Raw genomic sequence first — 16167 nt, 5'->3', positions numbered from 1 at the left:
ACACCTGTCTCACATTGCTACCCAGGGTCACGTCTCCTTCTGGCTTAAGACATATGCTTGGTAAGAGGCCATAGTCTACGCCAACTCTGTCTGTGGCACCCGAGATGGACCAGATGAGAAATCTCACTGAGACCAGGAAATAAGGGTAATTAATCACCATTGCCTGTTCCTGGCAAACCGATACATGAGCACCTCAAGCTCATCATACCTATTCCTTCCGTGCCCAGGCCCCCCAGTCTCACAACGTCTGATGACCTCAGGGTCAGGATGAGACACCACCCCACCCATCAAGTATCTCACACCAGCACCTGGCTCAGACCAAGACATCAACGACTTAACATCAGACTCATTTCACTGTATGATTCACATTCGCACAGCCACAGTTGTGGCACTGAGCTCCCACAAAGGGCTGGCTCCCACCCGTAGGTACCTCCAAGACGCCAAAGTGATGCTGAGTGCCTGCCCACAACCGCCACTCACCCCCTCCCACCTGCGAGGATTCTCAAGACCTCAACTGATACCAGGCGCCCAGGGCGGCTGCACTTCCTCCCACCTGCAGGAACTCCAAGACACTAGGCCAGTGCCTGAGGGGCCCCCAAGGCCCCAGATCAAAGCTGGGGTTCGTGGTGGCTGCACTTGCCCCCCTCCCACTGTGGTGGCCCCTGAAACCCTAAATTGATGCCGGCACCCACAGCGGCTGCACTCACCCCCTCCTGCCCATGGGGCCAGAGACCCTGGGCTGATGGCTGTGGCGGCTGCATTCACGCCCTCCCACCACGGGGACCCCGAGACCCCAGACTGACGCCCACAGCGCCACACTCACCCGCGCACAATACCGCTCTCCAGGTAGTTGACTTGGATGAACTTTCCGAAGCGGCTGGAGTTGTTGTTGTGGGCTGTCTTGGCGTTGCCAAAAGCCTGTGGGGAAACAGAAGCCGATGTTCAGGCTGTTCTCCCCCCGAGCAGCAGGTACCACATATTCCCAGGAGCTGCCGCGGGTCACTGAGGGTGCAGGGAAGGACCAGAAACAGCCTGGGTGTGGTGGAGGTCTGCTGGCACAGCCTGTGCGCCTCTTGTGGGGCTGGGCTCAGCGCTGCAGCTTATGGGCCAGGAACGCTTTTGGTTGAAATTTTTATTGTGCTAAAATATACACACAATGAGAAAATCTGCCATTTTAATAATTTTTAAGTGTACAATTCAGTGGCATTACTTATATTCACCATGTTGTGTACCTACCACCCTATCTAGTTCCAGAACATTCTCTTCACCCCAAAAGGAGACTCCACACCCATTAGGAGTCAGTCCCCCTTCTCCACCCTCAGGCAACCACTCTACCTTCTGTCTACGGATTTGCTTGTTCTGGACACTTCATATAAATGGAATCACACACTATGTCTTTTTGTGTCTGGCTTCTTTCACGCAACGTAATGTTTTCAAGGTTTATTCATGTTGCAGCACGCATCAGGACTTCTCTTCACAGCTGAGTAATGCTGCATTGTATGGACAGACCACATTGTGTTTGTCCATCCAACTGCTGATGGACACCTGCGCTGTGTTCACCTTTTGGCTGCTGTGAAAAGTGCTGCAACGAACACTGGTGCACACGTATGGTGCACACTTTTATTGACACATACTCATGCCCATTCATTTACGTATCATCTGTGGCTGCTGTCATGCTACTTGGGCCAAGTAGAGTTACTGCGACAGAGATGGCCTAGCCCACAGGGCCTGCCATGTTTATCATTGGGCTCTTTACAGAAGAAACTGGCCCCCGGTCTGATACAAGCTCAGGACTTGATTGGCCCTGGCTGGGTATGAGGGTGTGGAGGTGAAGACGGTCTGCTTTCAAGGAGTCCTGCAATTTGGGGAAAAGACAAGCAGGGAGATTTTTTACCTTTTCCAGGTGTCAGATACACTGAGTGCAGGAGTGTGCAGCTTGGAGGTTCCCCCTCAAGGCCTCCCAGGTAACCAACCAACCTGCACCCAGATTACGACAGAGAACATTCCCACCCCCCCAGGTTCCCCGGCGGGCCTCTTCCCAACCAGCACCCACCACCCAAGGGGCTTTAATCGACAAGGGGCAAGGGTGTGATGGGACCCTGGGGCAACATGGGCAGGGAAGGAGCCAGGATGGATAGGGAAGCTGAGAGGAGATGGGGCTGGGGGAGGTTAAAGACCCCAGGTGAGAGGCCCTCCGGCCACACCATGAGAGACTAATCGAGAGGCACATTAAAAAACAAACAGCAACCAAAAAAAACCAACTGAAGCCAAGTGAGTTCAACTTATGGTGGCCCGTGTGTGCACAGTAGAACTGCTCCACAGGATTTTCAGTGGCAGTGACCTTTCGGAAGTAGATCACCAGGAATTCTAGCCTCCTGAACTGTGAGGAGAGCCCTGGTGGTGCAGTAGTTAAGTGCTTGGCTGCTAACCAAAAGGTCAGCAGTTCGAATCTACCAGCTGCTCCTTGGAAACCCTATGGGGCAATTCTACTCTGTCCTATAGGGTCGCTATGAGTTGGAATCGACTGGACTGCAATGGGTTTTTTTTTTCCCCCTGAACTGTGAGGAAATACATTTCTGTCCTTTAAAGCCACCCACTCTTGAGACTTCTGTTATGGCAACTCTTGGACAGTAAGATACAGCACCTCTGGGTGCGTTCAAGCCTCTCATCTTTCTTGGCTAGTAGTCGATCATTTGTATCACCCTGGGGACGGGTCTACACAGCGATTTCTGATTTCCAGAAAAACAGCCAGGACTGGGGCTCTGGGGACACAGAGTTAGGTTGGAGGGGAGCACGGCCACCATCCTGAGCTCTGGCTCTGCGTTCACTGACTGCTCCCAAGTGGGTGACCTCATGCGTCTGGTATGGGGTCCCAGCACATAGCGTGTCTCAACAGCCTGTCTAAAAATATCCGGTTTGTATAATTACTCGTCTGAGCCAACAAGGAAATGCTGGCCTGGTGCTCACAGTGTGGGGTGCTATTGTTTTTCCCATGTGGGCACAGGGGTGCAACCTGCCCCTGGATAGAGCAAGTGGGGTCAGGTAAGAAGGAGGGAGGATGGGGCCTCCAGGGGGTGAGGCTATGGAGGGCCAGGTGCCAAAGCCACCTTCCCACAGGCCAGAAAAACCTCACAGTTCTGGCAAAATTCTCCCGAGGAAGGCTTCCACGTAACCAACTTTTCCTCCTTCATAATGTAAAGTAAATTTTTTTTTTTTTCGTATTGGGAAAAATATATACAACCTTACTTAAAGGCTTTGGGAGTCCTTGGATGGTGCAAATAGTTAAGCTGAGTGTTTAACCAAAAGGTTGGAGGTTTGAGTACCCCCAGAGGTGCCTGTGAAGAAAGGCCTGGTCATCTGCTCCCACAAAACCAGCTGCTGAAAATCCTACACAGCACAGTTCTCCTCGGACGCACGTGAGACTGCCTTGCGTTGGAGTCGACTGGATGGCGACTAGTAAAGCTACGCCACGGGTATTTCAAGTAACAGCATGGTCACCCATGGTGGACAGCTCCACGGTGGAGCTTTGATACTGAGACAGACTAGGAAGAAAGGGCTGGTGATCGGCTTCCACAAAACCAGCCACTGAAAATCCTACAGAGCACAGTTCTCCTCTGACACGTGTGGGGTTGCTGTGAGTTGGGGCTGACTGAACAGCAACTGGTGTTTTGGTTACTAAAAGTTTACAAAACGGAAGGAACAAGAAACAGAAACGACCCTAAAACTGAACCCTCTGGTCATGGTTTCTAGGAAAAATTAGGCCCAGGTGCAGACTAGGCCTGTGGCTCAGAGGACCACTGGGCCCCAGCTGGGCTGCCTCCACCCTGTGGCAGGGGTGCCCACAACTGGACAGTATTGAGATACTTTGGAATGATCTCTGTCTTCTGGATTCTTCTTTGGGATAGTTTAAAAAGATTTCTATAATGCTGGAAGCTCCGTCACATATTTCAAATACCAGCAGGGTCACTCACGGTGGACAGGTTTCAGCAGAGCTTCCAGACTAAGACAGACTAGGAAGAAAGGCCTAGTGATCGACTTCCAAAAATTATCCATTGAAAATCCTATAGATCACGATGGAACATTGTCTGATATACTGCTGGAAGATGAGCGCCCTAGATTGGAAGGTACTAAAAATACACAGTGGCCTCAGTAATGAACTCAAACCAATGATTGTGAGGATGGCACAGAACTGGGCAGCGTTTCATTCTGTTGTACACGGAGCTGCCACGAGCTGGAGCTGACTCGTCGGCAACTAACAACAGAAAGCCTTCTTAAACATCCACAGTTAAACACCCTATCCGACTCATAATATCTGAGGATACATTTTTCTCTTAAAACAGGGTGGCCCAGCATCTTGGTGTTTCAGGAAGAACGGAGGTGCAGTGCGACGGGTTTCTCTTTACATATGGCCTTTCTGGTCCTGGGTTTGTAATTCTGCCAAGATGATTTCCTAGGCAACAATCTTGCAAAGGGATTGGACAGTTTACTATGTAAATAAGGTGCATAAAAACCCTTAGAGATATGGGACAGTTTACTATGCAAATGAGGTACCTCAAACCCCAAGCAGAGATTGGACAATTTACTGAGCAAATAAGTGTATAAAACCCTCGGAGGGGACTGGTCAGCTACTAAGCAAATTAGGTGAGTGTGGCCTACCAGGGGGATAGGTTAGTTCGTGGTTTTGGTGGGAGGAGTAGGCTTATACAAGAGCTAATCCCACAGAGGTTGAGGGGGGACTTCACTACCATCAAGAAGAGCTGGGAGCAGAGTGAATCTTTTGAACCTGGGGTCCCTGTGCCGAGAACCTCCTAGACCCAGAAGACAGAGAGCTGTAACACTGCAGATGGCATGAGATGGCACGAGATGGTATGAGATGGCAGTAGTAGTATGAGCAGTGAACCAGGAGTTTGGCACAAGATGGCTGTGGCGGGCTTCCCAGTCCACGGAGTGAGGGGGCTACAGTGGTCCTGCTGACTCATGATGTGAAAAGCTGAGTGTCTTGGGGCAGGAGGCTTGCTGGCAGAGTGGGATGCCTCACGGTACTTGTCTGCAAAGCCAAAGAGCTATAACACTCTGAAGCGGGGCAGAGGTTGAGAGGAGGCTAGCGTGACCAAGAGAAGGGCCTGCTAGCCCAGCTCAGAGTGAGGCCTGGCTGCACAGGTCAGGATGAGAGCGAGGCCTGCCCACCAGCATGGGCGAGAAAGCTGAAAGCTTGGAAGCTGTACTGATTGAAAAACTGTATCCCGTCTCCTGAGTTGTAGCCTGTTACCCTCCAAGTTGATCCCAATCCTGAGTTGTAACCTGTTACTTCCTTAATAAACTACATAATCATGAGTATGGTCTGTGAGTTCTGTGTGGCTACTGTAATGAATTATTGAACTCAGCAGAAAAATAGGGAGTGCCATGGGGAGGACAGTTGGTGTTAGAATTGGCAGAAAAACTAGAGAATGGAGGTATGTCTGACCTCCACTTCATAGGAATCAGCTTTGGGCTCATCTTGATTCTTCTCATCCCTCCTCCTGAAGTTAAGTAGCTTCTGACACTGCTACCTTACAGGAGGTAACACCACCAGGTAAAGACACGTCGTCCACACCAACCCCATGCCACTCTCCTCAACACTTTCCCTTGTTTGTACTCTGCTAAGAGACACACTCGCCGTCCCCAATTTTAGCTGGGGAAACTGAGGCAACCCCCTCCAAAGTCCCAGAGTGGGTGGCTGACATGGCATCAGGTTTGAATCTAGGTGTTGCTGGGTGGTGCAGTTAATATATCCAGCTACTCATAAAAAGGCTGGAGGTTTCAGTCCACCCAAAGGTGCCTCGGAAGAAAGTCCTGGCCATCTACTTCCAAAAAACCATCCACTGAAAAACCTACGGAGCATGGTCCAACTCTGACACACGTGGGGTTGCTCTGAGTCGGAGTCGACCTGATGGTGACTGTTTGGTCTCCGACGCCAGGGAAGGTACAGGAGCTGACGGAAGACTCAGACCCAGCTCGAGTGAGGTGCAAGCATGACGGGGTGGTGAGTGTCATCTGGGTTCAGTAGGGATGCAGAGAAGCATGACCAGGAGGCATGGAGGGAAGGTCAGGGCAGCAGGTCACATGCCAAGTAAGAAGACGGCAGAAAAACCCACTCCCTGGGGTGTGACGGTTGATTTTACCTGTCAGTTTGGCTAAGCTAGGATTCCCTGGGTTTTGGCTGAACACTAGTCTAGTTACTGCTCCATAATGTGATGTAATGACTTCACAGAATGTAATCTAACGCAATCAATCAGTTAAAAGGGGAGTTCTTTAGGATGTGACTGCCTTCAGACTGTAAATAGGTATTTTGGCAGAACTTGCTCTCTCTGCTCTCTTCCTGTCACCTGACCTATGGATCCTGTGAAGCCAGCCTGCGGAGATCTTCAGCCTGTCTCCTGACCTATAACCCTGTGATCCAATTCCCTGAAGTAAATCTATGTCTATATCTGTATACATCTCACTAGTTCTGTGTTTTGAAAGAACACTAAGACACGAGGGCTTACAAAAGGGTGGCTGGGAGCAGACAGTGGGGGTGAAGGAGGGAGGGGAGGAAGTGAAAACATTGCTGATTGCGTTTTGACCAAGCTGCTCTGCAGGGAAGGTGGTTAGAGGTCACGCAGAGGCAGAGCCAGGAGAAGGGATGCCTCCCCCTCTAGCCTGCACCGGAGGCAGCTGCAGGGCAGGAAGTAGAGGAGTCGCCCCCACCCCCATGGCTCCCCATTTCACAGATGAGGAGGTAGAGGCGCCCAGGGCCCTGGCTAAAACCCAGCCTCCCAGTTCTGTTCTCTTCCTGTTGCCTAGTGCTTCCAGCAAGCTCTCAACAGTCAGTTGCTGGCCAGACGAATGAGGAGCAGGCATGTACAGACAGTAGAGTGAGAACAAGACATACAGCTTCCCTCCCCCTCGCCGTGCCCCCGTTCACAAGAGGCACCATCACTCGGACTCAAAATGACACAGACTGTCAGCCCTGGATGTGGAGGAAACACGGGAAATGCAGTGAGGACGTCTGGGGACAGGACAAAACCAAAACCAAATCCGTTCCATCGAGTTGACTCCAACTCATGGTGATTCCACGTGTGTCAGAGCACAACTGTGCTCTACAGGGCCTTGCTGGCTGTAATCTTTACGGGAGGAGTTCACCAGGCCTTTCTTCCGTGGAGCTGCTGGGTGGATTTGAACCGCCAACCTTTAGGTTAGTAAACGAGTGCAAACTGTACACACTCTCTCGGGGCCAGGACAAATCCCTCTGAAACAGACAGATGCCCGTCAGAGGCGAGAGTCTGAGAACAGCCTGGGAGGCAGGGAAGGGGTCTAAAAAAATTAAAACAAAAGTGTTACAAAACAAGTGATTTTATCTCATATTTTCACTAAATTCTGGTTTAGGTTATAATGAAACCATGTGATCGCTTGTAAAAAGAAAATACAACAAATCAAGTTTTAATGGGAGATTGTCTTGCTTGATTCTTACTAAGCAGAAGAGGAATTGATCGGTTTCCCAGGGGCTTATCTTATCTAGTTCATACCCGCATCATTCTCTTTTGGGTTTACTCTATTCTTTTTCTCAGTCTTTTTATTCGTATTTTTTATGAGTTGGAAATTTAATTCCCCTGCTTTCATTCCTCCATATTAATGGCTAGAAAGTACTTACAGCTAAGAATTTTCCTCGCATTACTGCTTTAAATGCATCCCATAGGTTCTTATAACAAATTTTCTCCTACTAATCAAAAAAATCTATAATTTTAGTTTGTACATTCCCCTCAATCCAAGAATTGTTTAGAAGTTTCCTTTTTCTTTTAAAAAACATTTCCACATGGAGGTGCCTTTAAAATCTTTTCTAGATTTATCGTATTCTCAGTGTGTTGCTTGTAGTCTTTCTGCTTTTGAAACTGATAGCTACTTCGTCTGTGTTTGGATATGTGATTAATTTTTGTGATTGTCTGATGTAGATCCTCAAAAAAAAAAAAAAAAAACCCAGACCAAACCCATTGCTGTTGAGTTGATTCCGACTCATAGCGACCCTACAGGACAAAGCAGAACTGCCCCATAGTGTCCAAGGAGCGCCTGGTGGATTTGAACTGCCAACCTTTTGGTTAGCAGCCGTTTCCAATGTTGATGTAGATACTTATGAAAGTTTAGTGTCTAATGTCAGAGCAAAAGGCTCACCAAATGACCACAGGTGCCTTAAGAATGTGGTTTGGGTATCTCATATCCTGGCTTATTTTATGTCCACTTTTACTAGACCAGCCTTGTACTGCATGTCTGTATCTGTTTCTTTTCATATTGCCTATAGTTCTTGTTTTGTAAGGGTACTGGCTGTGTTATTTGATGTACAGATATTCACAAATATCAAAACTTGATTGTAAATCGAGGCTTCGGCATTACGAAGAAACTTCTCTGTCACATGTAAATGCCTGGTAGCCTGAATCCCACCTTCTCTGCTGTCAGAACTGCAGTCCTGGCTATCTCCGATTCTGCCTGATGGTACACCTGGTATGTTGTTTTTAAGTGCCAACCAGTTGGCTCCAATTCATAGCGACCCTATGTACAACAGAATGAAACACCGCTCAGTCCTGCGCCATCCTCACAATGTTGCTATGTTGGAGCCCATTGTTGCAGCCATCATGTCAATCCATCTCATTGAAGGTCTTCCTCTTTTTCACTGACCCTCTATGAAGCATGATGTCCTTCTCCAGGGACTGGCTCCTCCCGATAACACATCCAAAGTACGTGAGACAGTCTCACCATCCTCGCTTTCTAATGAGCGTTCTGGCTGTACTTCTTCCAAGACATATTTGTTCATTCTTCTGGGAGTCCATGGTAACTCAATATTATTCATCAATACCACAATTCAAAGGATAGCTTCTTCTTCACTCTTCCTTATTCATTGTCTAGCTTTCTCATGCCTACGAGGCGAATGAAAATATTACGGCTTGGGTCAGGCACATCTTAGTCCACAATGTGATATCTTTGCTTTCTAACACGTTAAAGAGGTCTTTTGCAGAAGATTTGCTCAATGCAATACATCATTTGATTTCTTGACTGCTGCTTCCATGGACATTGATTGTGGATCATAGTGAAATGAAATCCTTGACAATTTCAATATTTTCTCCGTTTATCACGATGTTGCTCGTTGGTATGGTTGTCAGGATTTTTGATTTATGTTGAGGTGTAATCCATACTGAAGGCGGCAGTCTCTGAGTTTCATCAGTAAGTGCTTCAAATCTTCTTCACGTTCAGCACGCAAAGTTATGCTGTCTACGTATCGCAGGTTGTTAATGAGTCATCCTCCAATCTTGATGCTGTGTTCTTCTTTACACAGTCCGGTTTCTCAGATTATTTGCTCAGCATACAGGCTGCATAAGTATGCTGAAAGGATGCAACCCCAACACACACCTTTTCTGATTTTAAACCACTCAGTATTCCCTTATTTTGTTTCAACTGCATCTTGGTCTATGTACAGGTTCCTCATGAGCACAAATAATTGTTTTGAAATTCCCATTCTTCGAAAGGTTATCCATAATTTGTTACGATCCACACAGTCGAATGCCTTTGCATAGTCAATAAAAAACAGGTAAACATCTTTCACGTAGTCTCTGCTTTGTGCCATGATCCATCTGACATCAGCAATGATATCCCCCGTTCTACATCCTCATCTGAATCCGGCTTGAATTTCTGGCAGTTCCCTGTCAATGTACTGCTGCACAGTGTTTTAATTATCATCAGCAAAATTTTACTTGCGTGTGATCTTATTAGATAATTTCTGCATTCTGTTGGATCACCTTTCTTTGGAATGGGCACAAATATGATCTCTTCCAGTCAGTTGGCCAGGTAGCTGTCTTCCAAATTTCCTAGCATAGACAAGTGAGCACTTCCAGTGCTGCATCCATTTGTTGAAACATTTCAACTGGTATTCCATCAATTCCTAAAGCCTTGTTTTTTTGCGAACGCCTTCACTGCAACTTGGACATCTTCCTTCAATACCATCGGTTCTTGATCATATGCTACCTCCTGAAATACTAGAAAGTTGACAATTTCTTATTGGCATAGTGACTCTGCACATTCCTTCCATCTTCTTTTGATGCTTCGAGCATCTTTCAGCTTGAGAAATGCCCAGTGTGTTCTTTCCTTTTGGTTTTCTAACTCCAGGTCTTTTCACATGTCATTATATTATCTTAGTTTGTCTTCTCAAGCTGCCCTTTGAAATCTTCTGTTCAGCTCTTTTACTTCATCATTTCTTCCATTTGCTTTAGCTACTCTATGTTCAAGAGCAAGTTTCAGAGTCTCTTCTGACATCCGTTCTGGTCTTTTCTTTCTTTCTTTTTAATGACCTCTTGCTTTCTTCATGTATGATGTCCTTGATGTCATTCCACAACTCGTCTGGTCTTTGATCATTAGTGCTCAATGCATCAAATCTATTCTTCAGATGGTCTCTAAATTCAGGTGGGATACACTCAAGGTGGTATTTTCACTCTCGTGGGCTTGTTTTAATTTTCTTCAGCTTCAACTTGAACTTGCGTAAGTGTGACTGATGGTCTGTTCCACAGTTGGCCCATGGCCTTGTTCCGACTGATGTTACCTAGATTCTCCATTGTCTCTTTCCACAGATGTAGTCAACTGATTCCTGTGTATTCTATCTGGTGAGGTACACATGTATAGTCGCCTTCTATGTTGTTGAAAAAGGTATTATTGCAATGATTAAGTCATCGAAAAAAAGGAAAACTGTCAATGACATGGACTGACACAGTAGCTGCAACAATGGGCTCAAAACAGCAACGACTGTGAGGATACTGCAGGGGCAGGCAGTGTTTCATTCTGTTGTACATAGGGTTGCTATGACTCAGAGCCAATACGATGGCACCTAACAACAACAACAAGTCGAGTTGGTCTTGCAAAGTTCTATCATGTGATCTCTGGCGTTGTTTCTATCATCAAGGTCCTATTTTCCAACTACTGATCCTTCTTCTTTGTTTCCAACTTTTGCATTCCAAACTCCAGCAATTATCAATGCACCCTGACTGCATGTTTGATCTATTTCAGGCTGCAAAAGCTGGTAAAAATCTTCAATTTCTTCATCTTTGGCCCTAGGGGTTGGTGCGTAAATTTGAAGAACAGTTGTATTAACTGGTCTTCCTTGTAGGCGTTATAGATATCCTATCACTGATAGCGATGTACTTCAGGATAGATCTTGGAATGTCCTTTCTGACTATGAATGTGACACCATTCCTCTTCCATTTGTTATTCCCAGCAGGGCAGACCACATTCTTCCCCAATTTAAAATGGCCAATATCAGTCCGTTTTAGCTCACTAATGCCCGGGATATCGATCTTTACATGTTCCATTTCATTTTTGACTTCTAATTTTCCTAGATTCACACTTCGTACATTCCACATTCCGATTATTAATGGATGTTTGCAGCTGTTTCTTCTTATTTTGGCTTGTGCTACATCAGCAAATGAAGGTCCCGAAAGCTTGACTCCGTCCACGTCATAAAAGTTGACTCTACTTTGAGGAGGCAGCTCTTCCCCAGTCATCTTTTGAGTGCCGTCCAACCTGAGGGGATCATCTTCTGGCACTATATTAAGAAAATGTTCTGCTGCTATTCATAAGGTTTTTCACTGGCCAATTTTTTTTTAGAAGTAGACTGCCAGGTCCTTCTTCCTAGTCTGTCTTAGTCTGGAAGCTGCGCTGAAACCTGTCCACCATGGGTTACCCTGCTAGTATTTGAAATACCAGTGGTATAGCTTCCAGCAACACAGCAACATGCAAGTAACCACAGTACGACAAACTGACAGACGAGTGTATTTTCTACACCTGGCATACCCTTTATATTTTGTTTTCTGAACCACTGTGCTTTGAGTCTCAAGTATACAGCATGCAGTTAACCTTGCTTTGTGGGCCAAGCTGAAAATCCTGTTCTTTTGATTGGTAAATTACACTGTTTTAAATCTCCAGGACGCACTGCCTTCTGAGCCTCAGGCTGTCACCATCCTTCCTCCACCCACCTGCTAACCTCTCACCCTGCACCAGGTTCACCTCCATCTCTGACTGAGGGTGAGTGGAGCAACCCTTCAGGTCACTTTACATGACTTCCTGAAATCCTGCACCTTCTGCAAGAATTTCAGCCTTACTTTGCATTGCACAGGGACGGTGGGATGAATCCAGGAGAGAGGATGACTGGTGGGTGGAAAGGAGCCAGCCTTACACTAACCACGGAGGGGAGTTTCAGTGGAGACTTGTTTTGTAAGTGGTCAGCTCATCATGAATGTTCTCATCTTGGGATGTTGTTTGCTTCCCTATACAACTCCCAAAGTGCATGCAGTTCGATACCAATGATGAGAATGGTAAGGACATCTGGTGTTTTCTATGCAGCAAAGCTGAACATCTACACAGGTAAGGAAAGACTCCTTGGGGTGGGCAGGAGGGAGGGTCACTCCCACATCTCAGTGAGCCAATCCTTTAAAAAAATCAACCTCTCCCCCTTTCCCTATACACACACACACACACACACACACGGAGCCCTAGTGGCACAATGGTTAAGTACTCGGTTGCTAACCAAAAGATTGGTGGTTCAAACCCACCAGTCACTTTATGGGATCAGATCACCCAGTGATCTGATCCCATAAAGATTACAGCCTAGAAAATCCTATGGGGTAGTGGGACTCTGTCACATGGGGTTGCCAAGAAGTAGAATTGACTAGATGGCAAACAATAACAACATATGCATATATCTCACTGGTTCTGTTTCTCTAGAGAACTTTGACTAAAACAAGACCCCTGAGCTTCACCTAGAGTTTGCCACTCTCCACCAGCACTGCAACCCCAGGCAGGTCCAACCCCCATTCCACCTGTCATCTGACTGCCTTGTCCTGTCAGGTGCAGTAAAGTCAAAGGGTAAAGGAAGAGAGACCAGCCCCAATGCTGGTGACTGGAGAGGCACAGAAAAGAAAATCCCTGTTGAAAGGCACCTTGTCGTACAGGGTCCCTGGGTGGCACAAATGGTTTGTGCTCAACTACTAACCTAAAGGTTGTAGTTCTAACCCACCCAGCAGTGCTGTAGAAGACAGACCTGATGATCTGCTTCTGTATAGATTGGTGTTGTTATTGTGTACCTTTGAGTCAATTCTGATGCATAGCGACCCCATGTGACAGAGTGGAACTGCCCCATAGGGTTTCCTCGGCTATAACCTTTATAGGAGCAGATTGCCAGGTCTTTGCAGTCAAGAAAATCCTATGGAACAGTTCGACTCTGTCATGCATGAGCTTGCTATGAGTTGGAACTGACTTGATGGCAACGAGGTATACCTCATTGCAGTGCAGCCTCCTAGCCCTAAGAAGCAAGGGCTTGCCTGCCTATTGAGCAGATGGGGAAACTGAGCCCTGGCAAGGGAGGGCCCTATGTTCCAACGTGCAAGTTGGTGCTCTGACTACCAACTGGGCTGCCAGACACTGCACACCCCTATGCTGGGTCTCGGGCAGTGTACGCACTGCACCAGCTGGTATGGGTGGTGCAGGGGCGGAACGGTGGTGGGAAACCTTTCAAAGGAAGAGACGACAGGATATGGTGACAGTGAGCATGCAGATTGGGAGGAAAGCACCCGAGAGCACTCGCTATGGTGTGCCGACCAAAATGGGGAAGTAGGGCTTGGCGGGGGTGGGGAGGCAATCCCCCAAGAACAGTGGACATAACATACTTCATCAAGGTGGTGGGAGTTTGTTCATGTTAGTGAGTTTCTTAAACTTTAAAAATCTGCATTTTTCTCCTTTATCAAATTGTGGTAAATATTGTTGATGGTTGCTGTTAAGTTGATTCTGACTCATGGTGACCTCGTGTGCAGAGTAGAACTGTGCTCCACAGGGTTTTCAAGATTGTGAACTCTCAGAAGCAGACTGCCAGGCCTGTCTGCCGAGGTGCCTCTGGGTGGGTTTGAATCGCTAACCTTCTGGTCAACAGGCAAGTGCATACACCAGACTCCTCTGCTCTAAACATGCAGCAGAAATACCAGGCAGATAAATGAACACCCTCTCTCCCTTAACACAGGCTGGTAAAATGCCAGGGCATTTGGAAAAGGTGGCCAGTGTGGCCTTTAGCTTTTAATCAACTTTCTTCAAAGCCCAATGAGGGTTTCTTGGTGCTTAAAATACACCCCATAATTTTGCTCTTCCCTTAGACCCAGCGTTCCAAAAATACAACCTCCCCGTGGTCTGAAATAGCCTGAAGCACTGCAGGGCTTTGTGGCTCTGTGTGCTGATGTCGCCAGCCTGGGAGGCAGGCACGGGGTCTCTGGCGAGAAGGAGCAGGGCCATGAAGACCCGAAGTGGGGGGACACTGGGAGGTCCCAGCAGGACTGCATCTTCCACCTAGGCCAGCTGCCCTTGCCTTCAGGTGACTGTCTCCTCCCTGGTGTTCCATGGTTCCTTAGTTACTCTCTGATCTCTCGATCATCCCTCTCGTCCTTGGCACCCCCTTTTGCCCTGGTCTGGTTCTGCTTTGCTGACTGGTGCAATCTCATGGTCATCACCCCTGATGGGTTCCTCTCTGTGGGAAGTGGCCCAGGCTGGCCCGTCCTTGATGTTGGGGAGAGGCACTTCCGGCGCCCCTTGTTCGTCATCACGCTGCTCCCCTGCTGGGCAGGGGCTGGGAATACTGCTGCATCTGCCTGGTCATGCTTCCCCCCCAGCTGCTGCCCCCACGGCTGTGAGCACCTGGTCACCCCCCATGCACACACGGTAGCCTCTCTCCCCGGCTCATGGAAAACTCATGGAAAACTGAATTCAGCTCTGTTAAGGGAGGTCTTGGGTAAGGGGTCGGGGGCATGTGGGGCCTTGCTTGCCAGCTCCTCATTCTGCTGTGCCTCTGGCTGGCCCTGTACTCGACAGGCAGGGCGCAGGTGGCCTCTGTACCCAGGGGTGCAGCTGGAAACTTTCTGAGGGTTGGGCCTGGGGACATCCACTCCATGACAGCGCAAGAGAGACAAGACGGGGGCCATGACCCAGCTGAGCCAAGCCTGCTGTAAAACCACTTCCTGGCCGCCTGTGGGCACAGATAGAGAACAAGACAGAGCAAACCGTGCACAGAGCTGCAGGCAAACGGCCCTGCAGTGCCTCCTGGGACCTATAGATCCAAGTCCTGCTTTGCCAAGCCCCCAAACAGACGTCCTGTGGGTGGATGTGTGCTTTTGAGTATGTATGTGTCTGTCAGTGTGTTTTACTGTGTATTGCTGTGATGCTGGAAACTCTGCCACTGGTATTTCAAACACTGGCAGGGTCACCCATGGTGGACAGGTTTCAGTGGAGCTTCCAGACTAAGACTAGTAAGAAAGGCCTGGCAATCTATGTCCCAAAACCAGCCAACAAAAACTCTAGAGATCACACAGGATATTATCTGATATAGTGCTGGAAGATGGCACAGGACTGGGCAACATTTCACTCTGTTGCATGTGGGGTCACCATGAGCTGGAGGCTAACCAGATGGTGGCTAGTAACAACGTACACAATGTGGCCACAGATGCAGACAGACAGAAGCTGGCAATCTGGGTGGACTGGACCAAGAACGGTAACCTGGTTTTGTCAGATTTGGGAAGCGGGAAGCCCTGGTAGCGCAGCGGTTAAGCACTCGGTTGCTAATGAAGAGGCTGTGGCGATTCGAATCCACCAGCCACTCCATGGGGGAAAGATGTCGCAGTCTGCTTCTGTGAAGATTTATAGCCTTGGAAACCCTGTGGGGCAGTTCTACTCTGCCCTATAGGGTCACTATGAGTCTGCATTGACTCAACAGCAATAGGTTTAGTTTTTTTGTGTTGGGAAAGGGAAGTCAGGCAAAAATGAGAGGGGCGTTTGGAGAGAGTACCTTTGAAACGTTTGCCTTGGTCCGTAATATTATACAGAAGACTGGCAGTTCAAAGCCACCCAGAGGTGCCTTGGAAGAAAGGCCTGATGTTCTCCATCCGAAAAATCAGCTACCGAAAACCCTATGGAGCGCAGTTCTGCTCTGACACATACGGGGTCGCCACGAGCTGCTCAGTGGCAGCTGGTGGTGGTGGTGGCAGATCCACGCTGAACGAAAGATCAAGATTTCAAATAAAGTAGATCAGTAGTTGTCTGGGGCTGAGAGGGGCGGAGAGATAACGGCTAAGGGGTGAGGGTTTC

General features: G+C 48.1%; 1 protein-coding gene across 8 annotated transcripts in view; it reads right to left on the bottom strand.

Annotated features, from left to right (window-relative positions):
* Positions 1-16167, bottom strand: part of MYO9B (myosin IXB) — a 108013-nt gene that overhangs the window by 56807 nt on the left and 35039 nt on the right. For all 8 annotated transcript variants that reach the window (XM_049877335.1, XM_049877338.1, XM_049877334.1 and 5 more), the window contains exon 3: positions 824-918. In XM_049877335.1, coding sequence (XP_049733292.1) covers positions 824-918 — 95 coding nt within the window. The remainder of the gene's footprint in view (positions 1-823; positions 919-16167) is intronic.

The sequence above is a fragment of the Elephas maximus genome, chromosome 3 (genome assembly GCF_024166365.1).
Source record: "Elephas maximus indicus isolate mEleMax1 chromosome 3, mEleMax1 primary haplotype, whole genome shotgun sequence".
Classification (NCBI taxonomy): domain Eukaryota; kingdom Metazoa; phylum Chordata; class Mammalia; order Proboscidea; family Elephantidae; genus Elephas; species Elephas maximus.
This window is presented reverse-complemented; position numbering and strand designations above follow the sequence as displayed.